Here is a 20,781-nt window from a genome sequence, read left to right on the forward strand (position 1 = left end):
TGGAACTGACATATAAAATAGAAATATGTGAATAAAACTCAGGATACCCCTCAGACGATTCTAATGAATGCAATATATAATGTGGGAACATGTAATTTTGAGACACTGATTTAGAAATCTAACAGAGTATGACAGGCTGTATCTATTTCAATGTTAATCTTTTGTCAAAAATGGATCATACAAATAGGTGGAATGATTGGTAAACCATTTTACAGTTTGTAAAGTGCTTTTATAGATATTTGATATTTATATGTTACCATTTCTTCCTAAAGTGTTTTGATTATAGATAACATGTTATTTTAAGTATATTTTCCAACCTCTACAAAATCCGTGTATCAAGTTTCTTCAACTTCAACTGTTTACCTTTCAGATGAGTAGTCTCCCTGTAGTTTGCCTTACAATTTGCCTCTAGTTCCTGTTAAGGTACAATGAATACAAAGTTAGTGTACCAGCACCAGGCCTAACACTTTCTATGTAAGTTTGATTACTCTCAAGGGTCTAGTCACCTCAGGAAAAGAGAAGTAGGTACCTCTAGATAAAGTGGAGGTGAAAGTGGAGAATTCTTGCTTTTATCCTTCAGGAACTTATTGAGCATTGGTTCTGGTGAGTTTAAGGAGCTATAAATCCTTTTGGAAACCTAAATCTAAGGTTTGTTAAACTGCTTATATCTTAATACATGTCTATGGGGAGGAAGAGTAAGTAGATTCAGTGTGTGTGCATACGTGAAGAGTGAATATATTACGGTCTGAGGGTTAAATAGGAAGGTTAAATATCGGGGTGTTTTTCTAACACCCTATTATCAGTAGGGACTTATTTACTTAATAATATGACAAATAAAAGCAAGGCTTATTGTCAATTAAAAAAATACAGATTACTCGTTTGCAATCTAGGACTTGATATCTGGAAAGAAAATGGCTAGGGAAATTTTGTCGAAGTAGTTATTCCTCTCTGGTATTTACTGATTATCTTCATTGTGTTAGAGACTATCAGACAGTCTAACATAACTCTGAGGTAGGTACCATTGTTTCAACATTTCACAGAAGAGCAAACATCTACTTAAGGAGCTTTCCCAGATTCACACGGGGTAAATTGCCACACAGAGATTTATACCAAGATGTTTGTGCATTAGCTTGAGAACTGATTTTTACCTTAAAGAATAGCAATTCTAAGTGGTCTGGGAAATATTTTACCTGAGGACTGCCTTGAAACTGTCTCTTCTTTTGGCATCTACTATATTCCACCTCTCTGTATATTCCACCTCTCTGTATATTCCATCTCTATATATTCCACCTCTCTGAATATTCCTTTGCAAGATCCTCTCAACAATCTTACTGTTCCTCAGAGTCCTATGAGTTTTAAATTTTGTATTATGTACATTTTTACTGTATGATTTCATTTACTCTTTGGTTTCAGATACCACCTATGATGTCAGTACTTCTGAATAAACAGCCTTGTTGAGCTATCTCTTCTGAAGTTCATCCACATCCAAATGTATGCTCTGTTTAAGGATGAGTTTACCACTCAAAATATGAGTGAAAGGAGTGGATATCAATATTCCTTAGTTGTTGCCAGAGGAAAAAGGGAGAGAGTGCTAAGAAATGATTCTACATATTTTGTGTTTCTTCCATTAACATTCATTCTTTACATATTTGCTGAGAGCCTTTTATATTCCACATCTCATGTTGATGACAGATACATGGGGATAAATAAAATCTTTTTATACCTTTTAACATTGAGTAGTCAATGTGCATGGTAGTAATGGAGTTGGGTAGGGTAGGGTTACATGAAAGTAGTATGTTATAAAACACAGCATAATCTTCCATGATAAAAAATGCTCTAGAGATGCATTCCCTGAAAGACTAAAGTCAATATCCCTCAGAAAAAGATGATAATAAAAAGGAAAAAGAGTTAAGTGCTTTTAGAGGTGAGAACTTATCTTATAACTACTGAGGAGGTATCAGAATTGAATTTGCTAAGAAAACACAGTCCAACAAATAACAGGAGAATGCTTTTAATGACATCTCACAATTTGCTACTATCTCCACAATATACTTACCCTGGGTTTTGCATTAGGTCCACTACCATGGTGGGAGATTAATATGTCATGCTCAAACTGTTCAAGGCCTTTTTCCATATAGAAGATGCAGATCTATTCACAAGTTGTCAAAATGACTCTTAGTAGATAGTACCTAGCAAAAGTAAAATATATTGGCCCAAGGTTGCTTGTTATTTACTACATACTTTTTCTAATATCCTCTAAAAAATCACAAAATACAATATGAATTCACAGTTAAACTTCCCATATAAAGGAGCTCAATCAATTTCCAGTGTCCCCCATGTTTTCCACTGAAGGTTGATGACTTTTTTTCTCCTGCAAATTGAAGTTTAAAAAATTCTGGAGTGAGGATAGCGTGTCTTCTTCTTTCTAGCCTTCCATTGACTCTACCTTCATCTTTTGTATTTTTGCTATTTTTGAATAAAATTATTAATTTCATAATTTTTATCTATGCATTTACTTAGAAAGCTTATTAAATATAGGGGGAATTTATGATGATTTTCTTAGAGATTTGTGTTTCTCTGATAGTTTTACCAATTTTGACCTGTTTATCTTGAAGGTCAAACACTTGATGATAAGTTGCAAGACTGCATATTTTACTTCTGAGAGTAAACTTGTATGCTTTTTAAAAGAGACTCTAAAATAAAATCAGGTTCAGTTTATTATGTAGGCAAATTTTTAATGCTTCATTTCAAGCAGAAATTGGGTGATTTGGATTTTTTTCATTTAGCATTTATTTGACTAATTAAATGTGCATTTATTTGACTAATTTCTATGACTAATTAAATACAGAGATATGAGATAAAATAATCCAATCAAGATGGATAAGATTAATGTGCACACAATACTACTGTACATCTTCAAATTGTTTCTTGAAATAAAATGATAACCTGAAGTGTGAACCGTAAGTGTTTAAGGTAGGAAGTGTCACATTTAATACATGAATATGTACATGAAGAAATAAGAATACATAACTCCAAAGTATTTATTCACTGCTCCATTTTGCCAACATGTTCTATTGGAAGCTACTGTGTAATCAATGCTAATATTTGCAGATACTTGTTTGTGGTTTATGAACCTAGATCTCTGTTTGGAACTTCATAAATATCTATAAATATCAAAACCTATCAAGATTGTATTCATTTTACAGATTTAAAATAAGGCCCAAATAAGTTAAAAAACATAATCAAATTAAGGGGCAAATGTGTTTGAACAGAAATCATTGTTTATTTTTATATAACACTTGATATAACATGTATAAAATGTGCGTAAGTACCTACCTCATAAGTATAAGAGGTAAATTGTCTATAAATGTACTTTATAGCATTTGATGTTTTCCAAATATTTGCAGTGATCCCTGATTATTTTCTTAGACTATTTCTTTCAAACTTTATAAATAAACCTCAGAGATTTTATTTTAAAGCCAACAGGGGTACTGCTGAAGGCTATATGGAAAAAGGAGTGGAAAAGATTCTAAGCATCTTTTTTACTGATTCAAAGCAGCTCCACTTTGATGTGTTTTATATGTTTGGTTAAAAATCTTAAAAAGTAGGGCCAGGTGCGGTGGCTCACACCTATAATCTCAGCACTTTGGGAGCCAAGGAGGGTGGATCACTTGAGGTCAGAAGTTCAAGACCAGCCTGGCCAACATGGTGAAAACCCATCTCCACTAAGAATACAAAAATTAGCCAGGCATGGCAGTGCACACCTGTAATCCCAGCTACTCAGGAGGCTGAGGCAGGCGAATTGCTTGAACCCGGGAGGCGGAGGTTGTGGCGAACTGAGATAGCACCATTGCACTCCAGCCTGGGCAAGAACAGCAAAACTCCATCTCAAAAAAAAAAAAAAAAAAAAAAAAAAAAAATTCTAAAAATTCACCAACTTAGGACAAGTTGTTAGAAGTGAATTTGCCATGCTGGAGAATATGAACTTGTTTAAGGACTTCTGGTAAATTTTGAAGAGTGCAGTTGATTAGCAGCCAAATATGCTTTTGAATATAGTATATGAATGAACCCCTTGTCCCCACAAAACAGAGTTTTAACCAAAAGCATGACTGTTTTTCATTTATATGGTTTCAGATCTGGCTAACAAGCTCATATCTCCCTTATTATGTCTGTTCTCAATGACTTCAAAGTCAATCTTTTCCTTCTGATTGGGATCCCAGGACTGGAACATGCCCACATTTGGTTCTCCATCCCCATTTGCCTCATGTACCTGGTTGCCATCATGGGCAACTGCACCATTCTCTTTATCATAAAGACAGAGCCCTTGCTTCATGAGCCCATGTATTATTTCCTTACCATGTTGGCTGTCTCTGACACGGGCCTGTCCCTCTCCTCTCTTCCTACCATGTTGAGGATCTTCTTGTTCAATGTCATGGGAATTTCACCTGATGCCTGCTTTGCTCAAGAATTCTTCATTCATGGATTCACTCTCATGGAATCCTCAGTACTTCTAATTATGCCTTTGGACCGCTTTCTTGCCATTTACAATCCCTTAAGATACAGTTCTATCCTCACTAGCAACAGGGTTGCTAAAATGGGACTTATTTTAGCCACTAGGAGCATTCTCTTAGTGCTTCCATTTCCCTTCACTCTAAGGAGACTAAAATATTGTCAAAAGAATCTTCTGTCTCACTCATACTGTCTTCATCAGGATACCAGGAAGCTGGCCTGCTCTGACAACAAGAACAATGTCATCTATGGCTTTTTCGTTGCTCTCTGTACTATGCTGGACTTGGCATTGATTGTTTTGTCTTATGTGCTGATCTTGAAGACTATACTCAGCATTGCATCTTTGGCAGAGAGGCTTAAAGCCCTAAATACCTGTGTCTTCCACATCTATGCTGTGCTCGCCTTCTATGTGCCCATCATCACCCTGGCTGCCATGCATCGCTTTGCCAAACACAAAAGCCTTCTTGTTGTGATCCTTATTGCAGATATGTTCTTGTTGGTGCCGTCCCTTATGAATCCCATTGTGTACTGTGTAAAGACTTGACAAATCCGGGAGAAGATCTTGGGGAAGTTGCTTAATGCATGTGGGAGATAAGAACTTGAACAATTAGGTAATAAATTATCAACCAGTAGGCATTTACTGTCATTTGCTATGTGTTTAATGGCACAGAAGTCACTAATGAAGGACTGGATGATGGAAGTGAAAAGCTATGTAGTGCAGAATTTAAAATAAAGTTGAGAATATAACTGCATAGGATAGAAAAAATAATCAAGAGATATATAAGATATAGAGGTTTAATTAACATTTTAAGAGAAGTTGAAGCAAAACACTTATGTGATGGAGCATCTGGATTTGAGTCAGCCCGTAAAGAATGAATAAAATTGGGGCAGACTAAGAATATCATTCAATTAGTATCTATTAAAAATACAAATGATATACAAAGTCTAATCTCATACTATCAAGGAAAGGTAAAATAGCAGAGCACATAGCAACTATGAAGGATGCTGAACTGATTACAATAGAAAGTGTAATTTAACAGAGAGCAAGTGATAGTCTTGGATAAAATAAGTGAACCAGATTTTTGGAGCACCTAAGAAAAGCTTTGAGAAGTTTAAATTCAGGAGGTGGTGGAATGCCAATTTAGTTGCTACATGATAAATTTCATTTTAAGAAGAGTATGCCTGTATAAGCATGAGCAAGATGGATTGATTTTGGGAGAAATGAGGAAGGAAGATTAACAGGAGAAAGCACAATAATCCTGCCATGAAGTGATGACTCAGAATACGCAGGGAGAGAACAAGATCATTTATCTGCTGTGGTTATTTTTCTGTTATAAAACCAACATGTAATTTATGGAAAATTCACAAATTTAACTAAGTGACTAAAAGATAATTTAAAACCCCCTATGATTTTGCTGTTTAGATTTTTTCTGTGATTTAGTCTTTCCCTGAACCTTAAAAAAAATCAGCCCCTCTAACATGTTTTTTTTTTATTATACTTTAAGTTCTAGGGTACATGTGCACAACGTGCAGGTTTGTTACATATGTATACTTGTGCCATGTTGGTGTGCTGCACCCATCAACTCGTCAGCACCCATCAACTTGTCATTTACATCAAGTATAACTCCCAATACCATCCCTCCTCCCTCCCCCTCCCGGTAATAGGCCCCAGTGTGTGATGTTCCCCTTCCCGAGTCCAAGTGATCTCATTGTTCAATTCCCACCTATGAGTGAGAACATGCGGTGTTTGGTTTTCTGTTCTTGTGATAGTTTGCTGAGAATGATGGTTTCCAGCTGCATCCATGTCCTTACGGAGGACACAAACTCATCCTTTTTTATGGCTGCATAGTATTCCATGGTGCATATGTGCCACATTTTCTTAATCCAGTCTGTCACTGATGGACATTTGGGTTGATTCCAAGTCTTTGCTATTGTGAATAGTGCCACAATAAACATACGTGTGTATGTGTCTTTAAAGCAGCATGATTTATAATCCTTTGGGTATATACCCAGTAATGGGATGGCTGGGTCATATGGTATTTCTAGTTCTAGATCCTTGAGGAATCACCATACTGTTCCACAATGGTTGAACTAGTTTACAGTCCTACCAACAGTGTAAAAGTGTTCCTATTTCTCCACATCCTCTCTAGCACCTGTTGTTTCCTGACTTTTTAATGATTGCCATTCTAACTGGTGTGAGATGGTATCTCATTGTGGTTTTGATTTACATTTCTCTGATGGCCAGTGATGACGAGCATTTTTTCATGTGTCTGTTGGCTGTATGAATGTCTTCTTTTGAGAAATGTCTGTTCATATCCTTTGCCCACTTTTTGATGGGGTTGTTTGTTTTTTTCTTGTAAATTTGTTTGAGTATTTAAAAAATGGTGCTGGAAAAACTGGCTAGCCATAAGTAGAAAGCTGAAACTGGATCCTTTCCTTACTCCTTATGTGAAAATTAATTCAAGATGTATTAGAGACTTAAATGTTAGACCTAATACCACAAAAACCCTAGAAGAAAATCTAGGTAGTACTATTCAGGAAATAGGCATGGGCAAGGACTTCATGTCTAAAACACCAAAAGCAATGGCAACAAAAGCCAAAATTGACAAATGGGATCTAATTAAACTAAAGAGCTTCTGCACAGCAAAAGAAACTACCATCAGAGTGAACAGGAAACCTACAGAATGGGAGAAAATTTTTGCAATCTACTCATCTAACATGTTTTTTAAAATAGATTCCCTCAGGACACGGCATTTGGTACCACAATGTTTTTCACTAAAATTTATATTTTAAACATTTTTTTTCTCATGTACAGAGGAAATATTTGATGGAAAAATCAAAAGATTGAGTATACAATTGAAAACACAATTTGAAGGGGGCAAACAATTAAGATTGACATGGCAATCTCTCTGGGGTTCTGAGGTAAGAGTGCTGTAAACAGAAGAGAAAAGCTTTTCAAAGGAACTGGGGGCTTGAATGATGGGTTTGAATTTTGTCTTGAGGATTTGGCTTTGATGACTGAATATTCAAAAACAGGCAACTACAGAGTATTTGAAAAAGGAAACTGGGATGCTGCTTATCTTTCATGACTAGGAAAGTAGCCTTGGCCCCCTTAGACAATGATCCATGGAAATAGATACATATTTTAAACAAAGTTTGGTTATCAAACTGTGAAGGTCCTCCCTTGCTAAAGTCTCTCTAATATGCCTCTTTACCCATGATTTTCCACTGCTGGTATTTTAGTTCACATTTAAAACTTCCCCTGGATTCTCCAGTCATAGCTATTTGAAAGATCTTTCTAAAATATAAATTTAACCACAGTTAAAATACTTCAGTAGCTGTGCAGCAACTTACAAGATAACGGCAAGATCCTATATATGCACAAGGCCTTTTCCATCATTCAGTACCTGCTTTTCTCTACTGCATTCTTTGTCAACATTCTCTGTCTTACACTTCAACAGAGTAACACAAAGACATTGTGTTACTTATATCCAAACCTCTGCTTTTGGTGTATTTTTTTGGTCAGAAATACTGCATTCATTTTCTATTTCTGCAAAACAAATTATTAAAAACTTAGTCCCTTAAAACAATACAAATATATTGTTTTATAATTCTGTAAGCTGGAGTTCTGAGATGGGTTTCATTGGGCTAAAATCAAGGTGTTAGTAAGCCTACATTCCTTTCTGGAGACACAGAGGAAAATCTGTTTTCGTGCATTTTCTGACTTCTAGAGGTAACCCACAATTCTTGCCTCATAGATCCCCTCCATCTTCAAAGCCAGGAACATTGCATCTTCCTGTGACTATATTCTGTAGTCTCATCTCTCTCTGACCATGGTCAGTAATGAGTCTCTACTTTCAAGGATTCATATAATTAGATTGGGTTCCCCTGGATAATCTTGGATATTCTACCTATGCTAAGGTTTTGAATGTTAATCAGTCTACATAATATCATTTTCCATGTAAAGTAATATATTTACAAGTTTCAGAGGTTATAATGTTGAAATCATTAGGAGAGGGTGCACTCTGCCTACCATAATGGGAGAAAATTTTTGCAATCTACTCATCTAACATGTTTTTTAAAATATCCATTTATCCATTTATTTCTCTTTATCCATTTGTTTATTTAGCAGGACATAGCTAGATGTACTGTATTCAACTTTGCTGACACCTTTTGGCTCCAAGTACAACAAATTTATACCTTAATTTTATTCCCTTTCTTATACACTGATATCTACACCATAATTTAAAATAAATAAGAGCCTTTAATTGTTTAAAGATTGCCTACATCTCTGCCAAATTGTAAACTCCATAGGATACATATGTCTGCACATCTTAGTTTTTCTGTGCCTGTAGTACTTAGCGCATATTCAGACAAAGAAGGGCCCAATAAATATCTATTGATCAATTTGTAAATGCATGAGTGACCGTCACAGAATTTAAAAAATCTCATTTCCTGAGCTCAAAATCCTGAGCTTTCCCTGAGGACAGAGTCCTAAAATTATAATATGTCAATCATATCCAATTGGAACATATAATCACGCCTTCAGGCAGTTCCTTTCCTCCTGCTATAATCATGCCAGGCCTAAAGTAAAAACTGTAGTGTCTGCTGAAACTTAGCTGTCTTCTCTGCTAAATGCCGGAGGTACTCAATAGATATTGGTTGAATAAATATGAAAGCTACAGTCACTGGAAATTCTGATCTCTGTGTATTACTGACTGCACTTTAAGACCCCCTCCTTCTCTCAGTTTACCACTTGAATATTCTTGACAAGAATTATCTATAATGGTCTTTGTCATCAAGAAATGACACATAATGATTTCAGCAAATAATGGACTTTGTTATCTCTCAGCTTTTTCTAAGAATGTTTGCTTTGCTTAGGATGCTATTTTTCCTTAATTTCACCTGGATACCTTCTGACTGACTTTCAAGAATCAGTTAGTAGATCATCTGAAGTTGCAAAATGTGCCAGACACCCCCACTATGGAAATCCTTGAGGGTGGGAAATGTGTCCTGTTCATCAATTTATTCCTATTAATTGTTACAGAAATTTATCAGTGAGTGCTGAATAATGAATAAATGCATAAATATCAGCCTTGTCTAGCACCCCTCTCTCTCAACCATCTTCAATTCACCAATTAATGTAGCTTCCAGCTTACTTCGCTCCAGTCACGCTGGTCCTCTTGCTATTCCTAGAACACTCAGGTTCATTTCTACCTCAGGACTGCTATACTTGTTCTGAAATTCTGCAATGTTCTTCCCTCAATTTTTATTTTTCATATATCTAATTCCATCATATTGTTCAAATTTTGTTCAGAAAAACCCCGCTTTATAGAGGCCTTCTCTGCTCACCCATTCAATCGCTCTCAACCCATTATCCCACTATGTTTCTTTCAGAGTACTTAGCAGTGTATGATATAGTTAATCATTTACTGTGCTGTTGTCTGTCTCTACCACCAAAATGTAAGTCAAGAGAACAGGTTTTGTTCTCCTTTTGCTGACTATATTCCTATAATATATGCTTAGAGAGAGGAGAATACTCAACAACTTTTTTTTACCCACCTAACTCCTGCTTATAAGCACTTTAAGCCTTAACTAAGGCTTAAACCCCTCTAGAAAGCCACCTATGGCCCTCCTTCCCCTCAGGCTGGTTTCTGGGATCCCTCATTTATTTACCACACATTCTTCATTGTGTTTTTTTGTCTGTGTTATTATGTTTATGTTTTATGTTAGGAATTAAAGTAACTAAAGTTTATTGTGAATAAAAGAACATGCTAAGAATTATCTTACAAAGTTTTACATATATGATATATCTAAATTGCATAGACAGCCTTGTGGGGTAGATATTTTTAGTTCTTTTTAAAAGAAAATTGATCTCAGATAAATAGAATAATTTGTCTAAGTCACACAGAGAGGAAGTAGAACTTTCCATACCTGACCCCCTACTTGCTGCTATATCAGAATACTTTTTAATTTATCATCAGACATAAGAGAACACAACTCCTTTATGGGGACTGAAATTACAAGTACACATCACAGAGAGAATCCAACTGTGAAGCTGTAAACATGCCTCAAAATTTTCAGCGGTTTCATTTTTTCTTCTGAAGTTTTCCGTATACACAAACATAAAAGACATACACCACTCACGACACTCACAGACATATTGTATTCAATTTGGTGTGTACAGCTAATCATAGGCCTTCTGCATGTTAATACCCACAATTCACAATTACACATTGTAAAAATGAGAAATTCACAATGAATGATGTTGGAATATTGAGCCTTAGAAGAACGTGATTATGGGATCTGAGTTACATAACAGGCAGCTATAACCTAGGCAGCTGTAACCTTTGTTTCTCTTATTGTAAAAGAATACTTTTCTTGGGGGTCGGAGCAAGATGGCCGAATAGGAACAGCTCCAGTCTCCAACTCCCAGTGTGAGCAACACAGAAGACCAGTGATTTCTGCATTTTCAACTGAGGTACTGGGGTCATCTCACTAGGGAGTGCCAGACAATTGGTGCTGGTCAGCTGCTGCAGCCCCACCAGTGAGAACTGAAGCAGGGCGAGGCATCGCCTCACCTGGGAAGTGCAAGGGGGAAGGGAATCCCTTTTCCTAGCCAGGGGAACTGAGACACACAACACCTGGAAAATCGGGTGACTCCCACCCCAATACTGCGCTTTGAGCAAACGGGCACACCAGGAGATTGTATCCCACACCTGGCCGGGAGGGTCCCATGCCCACGGAGCCTCCCTCATTGCTAGCACAGCAGTCTGCGATCCAACCACAAGGCAGCAGCGAGGCTGGGGGAGGGGCGCCCCCCATTGCTGAGGCTTAAGTAGGTAAACAAAACCGCTGGGAAGCTCGAACTGGGTGGAGCTCACAGCAGCTCAAGGAAACCTGCCTGTCTCTGTAGACTCCACCTCTGGGGACAGGGCACAGCTAAACAACAACAACAAAAAAAGCAGCAGAAACCTTTGCAGATGCAAATGACTGTGTCTGACAGCTTTGAAGAGAGCAGTGGATCTCCCCACATGGAGGTTGAGATCTGAGAACGGACAGACTGCCTGCTCAAGCGGGTCCCTGACCCCTGAGTAGCCTAACTGGGAGACATCCCCCACGAGGGGCAGTCTTACATCCCACACCTCACAGGGTGGAGTACACGCCTGAGAGGAAGCTTCCAAAGTAAGAATCAGACAGGTACACTCGCTGTTCAGCAAAATTCTATCTTCTGCAACCTCTGCTGCTGATACCCAGGCAAATAGGGTCTGGAGTGGACCTCAGGCAATCTCCAACAAACCTGCAGGTGAGGGTCCTGACTGTTAGAAGGAAAACTATCAAACAGGAAGGACACCTATACCAAAACCCCATCAGTATGTCACCATCATCAAAGACCAGAGACAGATAAAACCACAACGATGGGGAAAAAGCAGGGCAGAAAAGCTGGAAATTCAAAAAATAAGAGTGCATCTCCCCCTGCAAAGGAGCGCAGCTCATCACCATCAACGGATCGAAGCTGGTCAGAGAATGACATTGATGAGATGAGAGAAGAAGGCTTCAGTCCATCAAACTTCTCAGAGCTAAAGGAGGAATTACGTACCCAGCGCAAAGAAACTAAAAATCTTGAAAAAAGAGTCGAATAATTGACAGCTAGAATAATTAATGCAGAGAAGGTCATAAACAAAATGACAGAGATGAAAACCATGACACGAGAAATACGTGACAAATCCACAAGCTTCAGTAACCGACTTGATCAACTGGAAGAAAGAGTATCAGCGATTGAGGATCAAATGAATGAAACGAAGTGAGAAGAGAAACCAAAAGGAAAAAGAAGAAAAAGAAATGAACAAAGCCTGCAAGAAGTATGGGATTATGTAAAAAGACCAAATCTATGTCTGATTGGGGTGCCTGAAAGTGAGGGGGAAAATGGAACCAAGTTGGAAAACACTCTTCAGGATATCATCCAGGAGAACTTCCCCAATCTAGTAGGGCAGGCCAACATTCAAAATCAGGAAATACAGAGAACGCCACAAAGATACTCCTTGAGAAGAGCAACTCCAAGACACATAATTGCCAGATTCACCAAAGTTGAAATGAAGAAAAAGATCTTAAGGGCAGCCAGAGAGAAAGGTCGGGTTACCCACAAAGGGAAGCCCATCAGACTAACAGCAGATCTCTCGGCAGAAACTCTACAAGCCAGAACAGAGTGGGGGCCAATATTCAACATTCTCAAAGAAAAGAATTTTAAACCCAGAATTTCATATCCAGCCAAACTAAGTTTCATAAGTGAAGGAGAAATAAAATCCTTTACAGATAAGCAAATGCTTAGAGATTTTGTCACCACCAGGCCTGCCTTACAAGAGACCCTGAAGGAAGCCCTAAACATGGAAAGGAACAACCGGTACCAGCCATTGCAAAAACATGCCAGAATGTAAAGACCATCGAGGCTAGGAAGAAACTGCATCAACTAATGAGCAAAATAACCAGTTAATATCATAATGGCAGGATCAAGTTCACACATAACAACATTAACCTTAAATGTAAAAGGACTAAATGCTCCAATTAAAAGACACAGTCTGGCAAACTGGATAAAACTCAAGACCCATCAGTGTGCTGTATTCAGGAGACCCATCTCACATGCAGAGACATAAATAGACTCAAAATAAAGCGATAGAGGAAGATCTACCAAGCAAATGGAGAACAAAAAAAAGCAGGGCTTCCAAAACTAGTCTCTGATAAAACACACTTTAAACCATCAAAGATCAAAAGAGACAAAGAAGGCCATTACATAATGGTAAAGGGATCAATTCAACAGGAAGAGCTAAGTATCCTAAATATACATGCACCCAATACAGGAGCACCCAGATTCATAAAGCAAGTCCTTAGAGACTTACAAAGAGACTTAGACTCTCATACAACATTAATGGGAGACTTCAACACTCCACTGTCAACATTAGACAGATCAACGAGACAGAAAGTTAACAAGGATATCCAGGAATTGAACTCATCTCTGCACCAAGCGGACCTAATAGACATCTATAGACCTCTCCACCCCAAATCAACAGAATATACATTCTTCTCAGCACCACATCGCACTTATTCCAAAATTGACCACATAATTGGAAGTAAAGCACTCCTCAGCAAATGTAAAAGAACAGAAATTATAACAAACTGTCTCTCAGACCACAGTGCAATCAAACTAGAACTCAGGACTAAGAAACTCAATCAAAACCGCTCAACTACATGGAAACTGAACAACCTGCTCCTGAATGACTACTGGGTACATAACAAAATGAAGGCAGAAATAAAGATGTTCTTTGAAACCAATGAGAACAAAGATACAACATACCAGAATCTCCGGGACACATTTAAAGCAGTGTGTAGAGGGAAATTTATAGCACTAAATGCCCACAAGAGAAAGCAGGAAAGATCTAAAATTGACACTCTAACATCACAATTAAAAGAACTAGAGAGGCAAGAGCAAACACATTCAAAAGCTAGCAGAAGGCAAGAAATAACTAAGATCAGAGCAGAACTGAAGGAGATAGAGACACAAAAAACCTTCCAAAAAATCAATGAATCCAGGAGTTGGTTTTTTGAAAAGATCAACAAAATTGACAGACCGCTAGCAAGACTAATAAAGAAGAAAAGAGAGAGGGATCAAATAGACGCAATAAAAAATGATAAAGGGGATATCACCACCGACCCCACAGAAATACAAACAACCATCAGAGAATACTATAAACACCTTTACGCAAATCAACTAGAAAATCTAGAAGAAATGGATAATTTCCTGGACACTTACACTCTTCCAAGACTAAACCAGGAAGAAGTTGAATCCCTGAATAGACCAATAGCAGGCTCTGAAATTGAGGCAACAATTAATAGCCTACCCACCAAAAAAAGTCCAGGACCAGATGGATTCACAGCTGAATTCTACCAGAGGTACAAGGAGGAGCTGGTACCATTCCTTCTGAAACTATTCCAATCAATAGAAAAAGAAGGAATCCTCCCTAACTCATTTTATGAGGCCAACATCATCCTGACACCAAAGCCTGGCAGAGACACAACAAACAAAGAGAATTTTAGACCAATATCTCTGATGAACATCGATGCAAAAATCCTCAATAAAATACTGGCAAACCAGATTCGGCAGCACATCAAAAAGCTTATCCACCATGATCAAGTGGGCTTCATCCCTGGGATGCAAGGCTGGTTCAACATTCGCAAATCAATAAATGTAATCCAGCATATAAACAGAACCAAAGACAAGAACCACATGATTATCTCAATAGATGCAGAAAAGGCTTTTGTCAAAATTCAACAACCCTTCATGCTAAAAATGCTCAATAAATTCGGTATTGATGGAACGTACCTCAAAATAATAAGACCTATTTATGACAAACCCACAGCTAATATCATACTGAATGGGCAAAAACTGGAAAAATTCCCTTTGAAAACTGGCACAAGACAGGGATGCCCTCTCTCACCACTCCTATTCAGCATAGTGTTGGAAGTTCTGGCTAGGGCAATCAGGCAAGAGAAAGAAATCAAGGCTATTCAGTTAGGAAAAGAAGAAGTCAAATTGTCCCTGGTTACAGATGACATGATTGTATATTCAGAAAACCCCATTGTCTCAGTCCAAAATCTCCTTAAACTGATAAGCAACTTCAGCAAAGTCTCAGGATACAAAATTAATGTGCAACAATCACAAGCATTCTTATACACCAGTAACAGACAAACAGAGAGCCAAATCATGAATGAACTTCCATTCACAATTGCTTCAAAGAGAATAAAATACCTAGGAATCCAACTTACAAGGGATATAAAGGACCTTTTCAAAGAGAACTACAAACCACTGCTCAGTGAAATCAAAGAGGACACAAACAAATGGAAGAACATCCCATGCTCATGGATAGGAAGAATCAATATCATGAAAATGGCCATACTGCCCAAGGTTATTTATAGATTCAATGCCATCTCCATGAAGCTACCAATGAGTTTCTTCGCAGAATTGGAAAAAACTGCTTTATAGTTCATATGGAACCAAAAAAGAGCCCGCATTTCCAAGACAATCCTAAGTCAAAAGAACAAAGCTGGAGGCATCACGCTACCTGACTTCAAACTATACTACAAGGCTACAGTAACCAAAACAGCATGGTACTGGTACCAAAACAGAGATATAGACCAATGGAACAGAACGGAGTCCTCAGAAATAATACCACACATCTACAGCCATCTGATCTTTGACAAACCTGAGAGAAACAAGAAATGGGGAAAGGATTCCCTATTTAATAAATGGTGCTGGGAAAATTGGCTAGCCATAAGTAGAAAGCTGAAACTGGATCCTTTCCTCACTCCTTATACGAAAATTAATTCAAGATGGATTAGAGACTTAAATGTTAGACCTAATACCATAAAAACCCTAGAAGAAAACCTAGAGAATACCATTCAGGACATAGGCGTGGGCAAGGACTTCATGTCTAAAACACCAAAAGCAATGGCAACAAAAGCCAAAATTGAGAAATGGGATCTCATTAACGTAAAGAGCTTCTGCACAGCAAAAGAAGCTACCATCAGATTTAACAGGCAACCTACAGAATGGGAGAAAATTTTTGCAATCTACTCATCTGACAAAGGGCTGATATCCAGAACCTACAAAGAACTCAAACAAATATACAAGAAAAAAACAAACAACCCCATCAAAAAGTGGGCAAAGGATATGAACAGACATTTCTCAAAAGAAGACATTCATACAGCCAACAGACACATGAAAAAATGCTCATCATCACTCACCATCAGAGAAATGCAAATCAAAACCACAATGAGATACCATCTCACACCTGTTAGAATGGCAATCCTGAAAAAGTCAGGAAACTACAGGTGTTGGAGAGGATGTGGAGAAATAGGAACACTATTACCCTGTTGGTGGGATTGTAAACTAGTTCAACCATTATGGAAAACAGTATGGCAATTCCTCAAGGATCTAGAACTAGATGTACCATATGACCCAGCCATCCCACTACTGGGTATATACCCAAAGGATTATAAATCATGCTGTTATAAAGACACATGCACACGTATGTTTATTGCGGCACTATTCACAATAGCAAAGACTTGGAATCAACCCAAATGTCCACCTGTAACAGACTGGATTAAGAAAATGTGACATATATACACCATGGAATACTATGCAGCCATAAAAAAGGATGAGTTTGCATCCTTTGTAGGGACATGGATGCAGCTGGAAACCATCATTCTTAGCAAACTATCACAAGAACAGAAAACCAAACACCGCATGTTCTCACTCATAGGTGGGAACTGAACAATGAGATCACCTGGACTGGAGAAGGGGAATATCACACACCAGGGCCTATCATGGGGATGGGGGAGGGGGGAGGGATTGCATTGGGAGTTATACTTGATATAAATGATGAATTGATGGGTGCTGACGAGTTGATCGGTGCAGCACACCAACATGGCACAAGTATACATATGTAACAAACCTGCACATTATGCACATGTACCCTAGAACTTAAAGTATAATAATAATAATAATAATAATAATAATAATAATAATAATAGAATACTTTTCTTTAATTACATTGTTTTTTAAAATATTGTAAAAAACTATAGGATGCTAGAGTTTTCCTTTTATTTAATTACTTTGTTTTTTAAAATGTTGTAAGTAACTATAGGATGCTAGAGAAGACCTTTTCCCACTCCATTGTTGATCTTCAATATAGATTAACTTACATGTTAACTTCTCTTAGATGAAAACCTCAGGACTATCACACTGTCTACCCTGGAATGTTAAATATACTCTTTCAAACTGGAAAAGAAAAAAAGCTGTAACTATTCAAATTGCTATAACTCAAAAGTCAGCCTTAGTATGGAGAATGTTGTAGTCCTCTTAAATTTGTTTGCTTTCCACGTGCATAAGGAAATCCTTAACTTTTCAGCTTTGGATCAATGACCCCATTCCTTTGGGTTCTGTGTTACTCAAATGGTCATTCTCAACTTTGTGGCTAAACAAGCTCTTTTAAACTGGGTTCTGATCCTTTTGATTATTTTAGGGTTGATGATATCATTGCAGAAACAGTGTTCTCATGCCAAACAGGATGGGACACTGGTGTTGGGAGCAGGGACAGGCATATCCAATGTTAAATGTCTGGGGTACTAGATTGCCTTGGAAGAGAACAGCCTCAGGTGAGAAGTGGCTCCACATACACTTCATAGTAGAAGACATTGTATTCAGCCACACCTTTTCTTGATCCTGCACTAAAACCATGCAGGAACATGACATTCTCATGCTTCTCTCTAGGTGTTCAAAGCTCCCCTTGGCAATATCATATTCAAGCTTGCTTTCCTCACAGTTACCTCCAAGCCAAAACTGCAAATACTATATTGACATGTATTGCTCAAAATATAACTTGTATCTAGAATGTCTTGGGGGTACCATAACAATACAACATATAAAAGGGCATAACAAACTATCCTTGGTTCCTTGGCTTATAATCTTTGTGATACAGTCAGTACCCCAATCTGTTTCCACTTCACCTCATTTTTCTTAAACCTTCCCGACATTCTAGAGAAAAAAAATGGCAACAAAAACACCACTTCGGATAATTCTCAGAATACATTTTCGTCTCTCGCTTCTGCTTCAGGTTTGCACATGCTGTTCCTTTGGACCGGAGCATATTTTTGTCTCCTTCCTCTTACAGTTTTTGACTGCCTAATGTCTACATTTCCCTTAAGGCTATTACTGTGTCAACTCAGGGACAACTTTTTTGATGCTCCCTTCCCCCAGCTAGGGGAAGATGACTCCCAAACCGACTTCTTTTAACTTTGAAGAATACAATTGACATGTGATTGTGTAATGAATCTTCCCAAAATTTAGCGTCTTAAAAATATTTATTTTGTTTACAAATCTGCAATTTTGGCTGAGTCAGAGAACAATTGATTGCTTTACCAGATGCCAGTTGGAGAGGCTGGAAGGTTGCGGAATGGAATAATCTGAGGATTCTCCACCCACTGGTGGTTAACACTGACTCCGCTAAGTTCTCAGCCTTAGCTGAGTGAGACCTTGGTTGAGCCTATTGGATGGAACACCTTACGTGGGCTTTCTCCACATTGTCTGGGCTTCCTCTTAGTATAGGGGCTGGGTTTCAAAAATAAGCGTTGAGTGAAACAGACAGAAATAGTAGAGGAATTGAGGTGGAAGAGAGAGAGAGAGAGAGGAGATACATGGGCTATTTCCACAATATTCAATTCATGAGGCATTTACAAATTCTATCCAGTTACAAGGGGAGAATAAATAGACCCTATCTCTTTATGAGGAGTAGCAAGTTCCTGGAAGAGAATGTGGGATTAGAATTATTCTTGTGGCTATTTTTAGAAAATAAAATTTACCATATCATATTACATTTTATCCCCCCTCGCCCTTGCCACAACAGAGTGAGAGTTCTGTAAGGACTGTGACTCATCCCTATACGTATTTGTTGAGTAAGTAAATGTCTCTTTTATTTCATGCATGTTAGAAATTATAAAGGATAGGTAAACAAGGGCATGTTTCAGGAGATAGTGGCTCTAACACTAGACACAGTTAGTAACAAAAGGCATGGGTCACTCGATCCCGGATCTGTTTAGTCTTCACACTGTAGACAATGGGATTCATCACAGGAGGAAAGAGAAGATACGTGAAACCCATGACCACCTGGATCAGGGTGGGTGCCTGCTTTCCAAAGCGATGGATGACAGAGAGGCCAATCATGGGAGTGTAGAAGAGCAGCACAGCACAGATGTGGGAAACACAGGTGTTAAGAGCCTTGAGTCTCTCAGCCCTGGAGGCGATGGACAGCACGGTGTGCAGGATCAGAGCGTAAGAGAAGAGGATGAGCAGTGAGTCTATACCCACTGTAGAGACGATGACAAACATGCCATAGATGCTGTTGGCCTTCATGCTGGCACAGGCCAATTTCATCACTTCTTGGTGGAGACAATAAGAATGTGAGAGAACTGGGGAGCCACAATAGGTGAATCTTTTGAGCATAAAAGGCAATGGAAAAATAAGTGCTACACTACGACCCAGAGAGATCAGGCCAATCCTGCCAATGACTGTCTTGGTGAGAATGGAAGCATAGTGCAAGGGGCAGCAGATAGCCACAAAGCGGTCAAAGGCCATAGACAGTAGCACAGAGGACTCGAGGAAGGATAAACAGTGAATGAAAAAGAGCTGAGCAAAGCAGGCATCGTGGCTAATTTCTCGTGCCCCAACCCAAAAGATGCCGAGGACTGTAGGGAGAGTGCAAAGGGACAGACCCAGGTCAATCAGAGCCAGCATGGACAGGAAGAGATACATAGGTTCATGGAGTGAGCACTCTGTTTTAATGATGAAAAGAATTGTGCAGTTGCCCAGGATGGAAACCAGGTACATGAAGCACAGCGGGATGGAGATCCAGATGTGCACGTGCTCCAACCCAGGAATGCCACTCAGCAAGAAGGTAGCAGAAACGTTGCTGCTGCCATTTCCCAGGGATCCCAGGGTCATTGTGTGAGGAGACAAGGGGGAAGGTGGGTGCCTCCCAAAATCCTGAAGTAAATTGAGGCAGTACTAGTGATTGCACCTGGTAGAAATTAAAGAAAAAATATTAGAATCAAATATACCTAGAACTGTGCAGCTCCTTCTAGTGGCTATTTCTTTCTGGTCCTTGGCTTCCTCTTAATATCTTTTTGAGGAAATTAGTCTCATAGTTTCAACAAGAAACAAAGACATGGAATTGTGAAGTGATGAGCCAAACTGGGTGAGTTGGAGATTCTAAATGAGTTGTTCCACACTTTTGCTCTTTTCTGACTTCTGTATCAACCAGGTCTTCTTAGCCACTGGAGTTTTTACTAGTCTCACCCAATGGGATGCACCCAGGGGCCGGGCGCAGTGGCTCACAGCTGTAATCCCAGCACTTTGGGAGGCCGAGGTGGGTGGATCATGAGGTCAGGAGATCGAGACCATCCTGGCTAACACAGTGAAATCCCATCTCTACTAAAAATACAAAAAAAAAAAAAAAAAAAAAAGTGTGGGAGGAGGGAGATTTCAGGCTTCCTCTGCCAGCACTATGGGTTGGCAGTGGCTGTGTTGTGCCACTGAAGACCACAGCTGTTGTTGGGGACTTTTCTCTTATAGCAGCATGTTCCTTGAGTTATAGTCCTTGCTCTCTGCTCCTTCAGACTAAGAAGTGAGAGTTTCCTCATTATTCCTTTTGACCATATTTAACT

At 38.6% G+C, this 20,781-nt stretch overlaps 2 protein-coding genes across 2 annotated transcripts; one reads left to right on the forward strand and one right to left on the reverse strand.

Moving 5' to 3' along the window:
- Positions 1-4,165: 4,165 nt before the first annotated feature.
- On the forward strand, positions 4,166-5,053 carry LOC104678140 (olfactory receptor 51A7). Its single transcript, XM_010383358.2, has one exon. It carries the CDS (start codon positions 4,166-4,168, stop codon positions 5,051-5,053), a length of 888 nt encoding a protein of 295 aa, XP_010381660.2.
- Positions 5,054-19,073: 14,020 nt separating this feature from the next.
- Positions 19,074-20,082, reverse strand: LOC104678148 (olfactory receptor 51G2). Its single transcript, XM_010383367.2, has one exon. The coding sequence runs from the start codon at positions 20,057-20,059 to the stop codon at positions 19,115-19,117; it is 945 nt and encodes a 314-aa protein (XP_010381669.2). The 5' UTR covers positions 20,060-20,082; the 3' UTR covers positions 19,074-19,114.
- Between the last annotated feature and the right edge of the window lie 699 nt (positions 20,083-20,781).

The sequence above is a fragment of the Rhinopithecus roxellana genome, chromosome 15, assembly GCF_007565055.1.
Source record: "Rhinopithecus roxellana isolate Shanxi Qingling chromosome 15, ASM756505v1, whole genome shotgun sequence".
Classification (NCBI taxonomy): Eukaryota; Metazoa; Chordata; class Mammalia; order Primates; family Cercopithecidae; genus Rhinopithecus; species Rhinopithecus roxellana.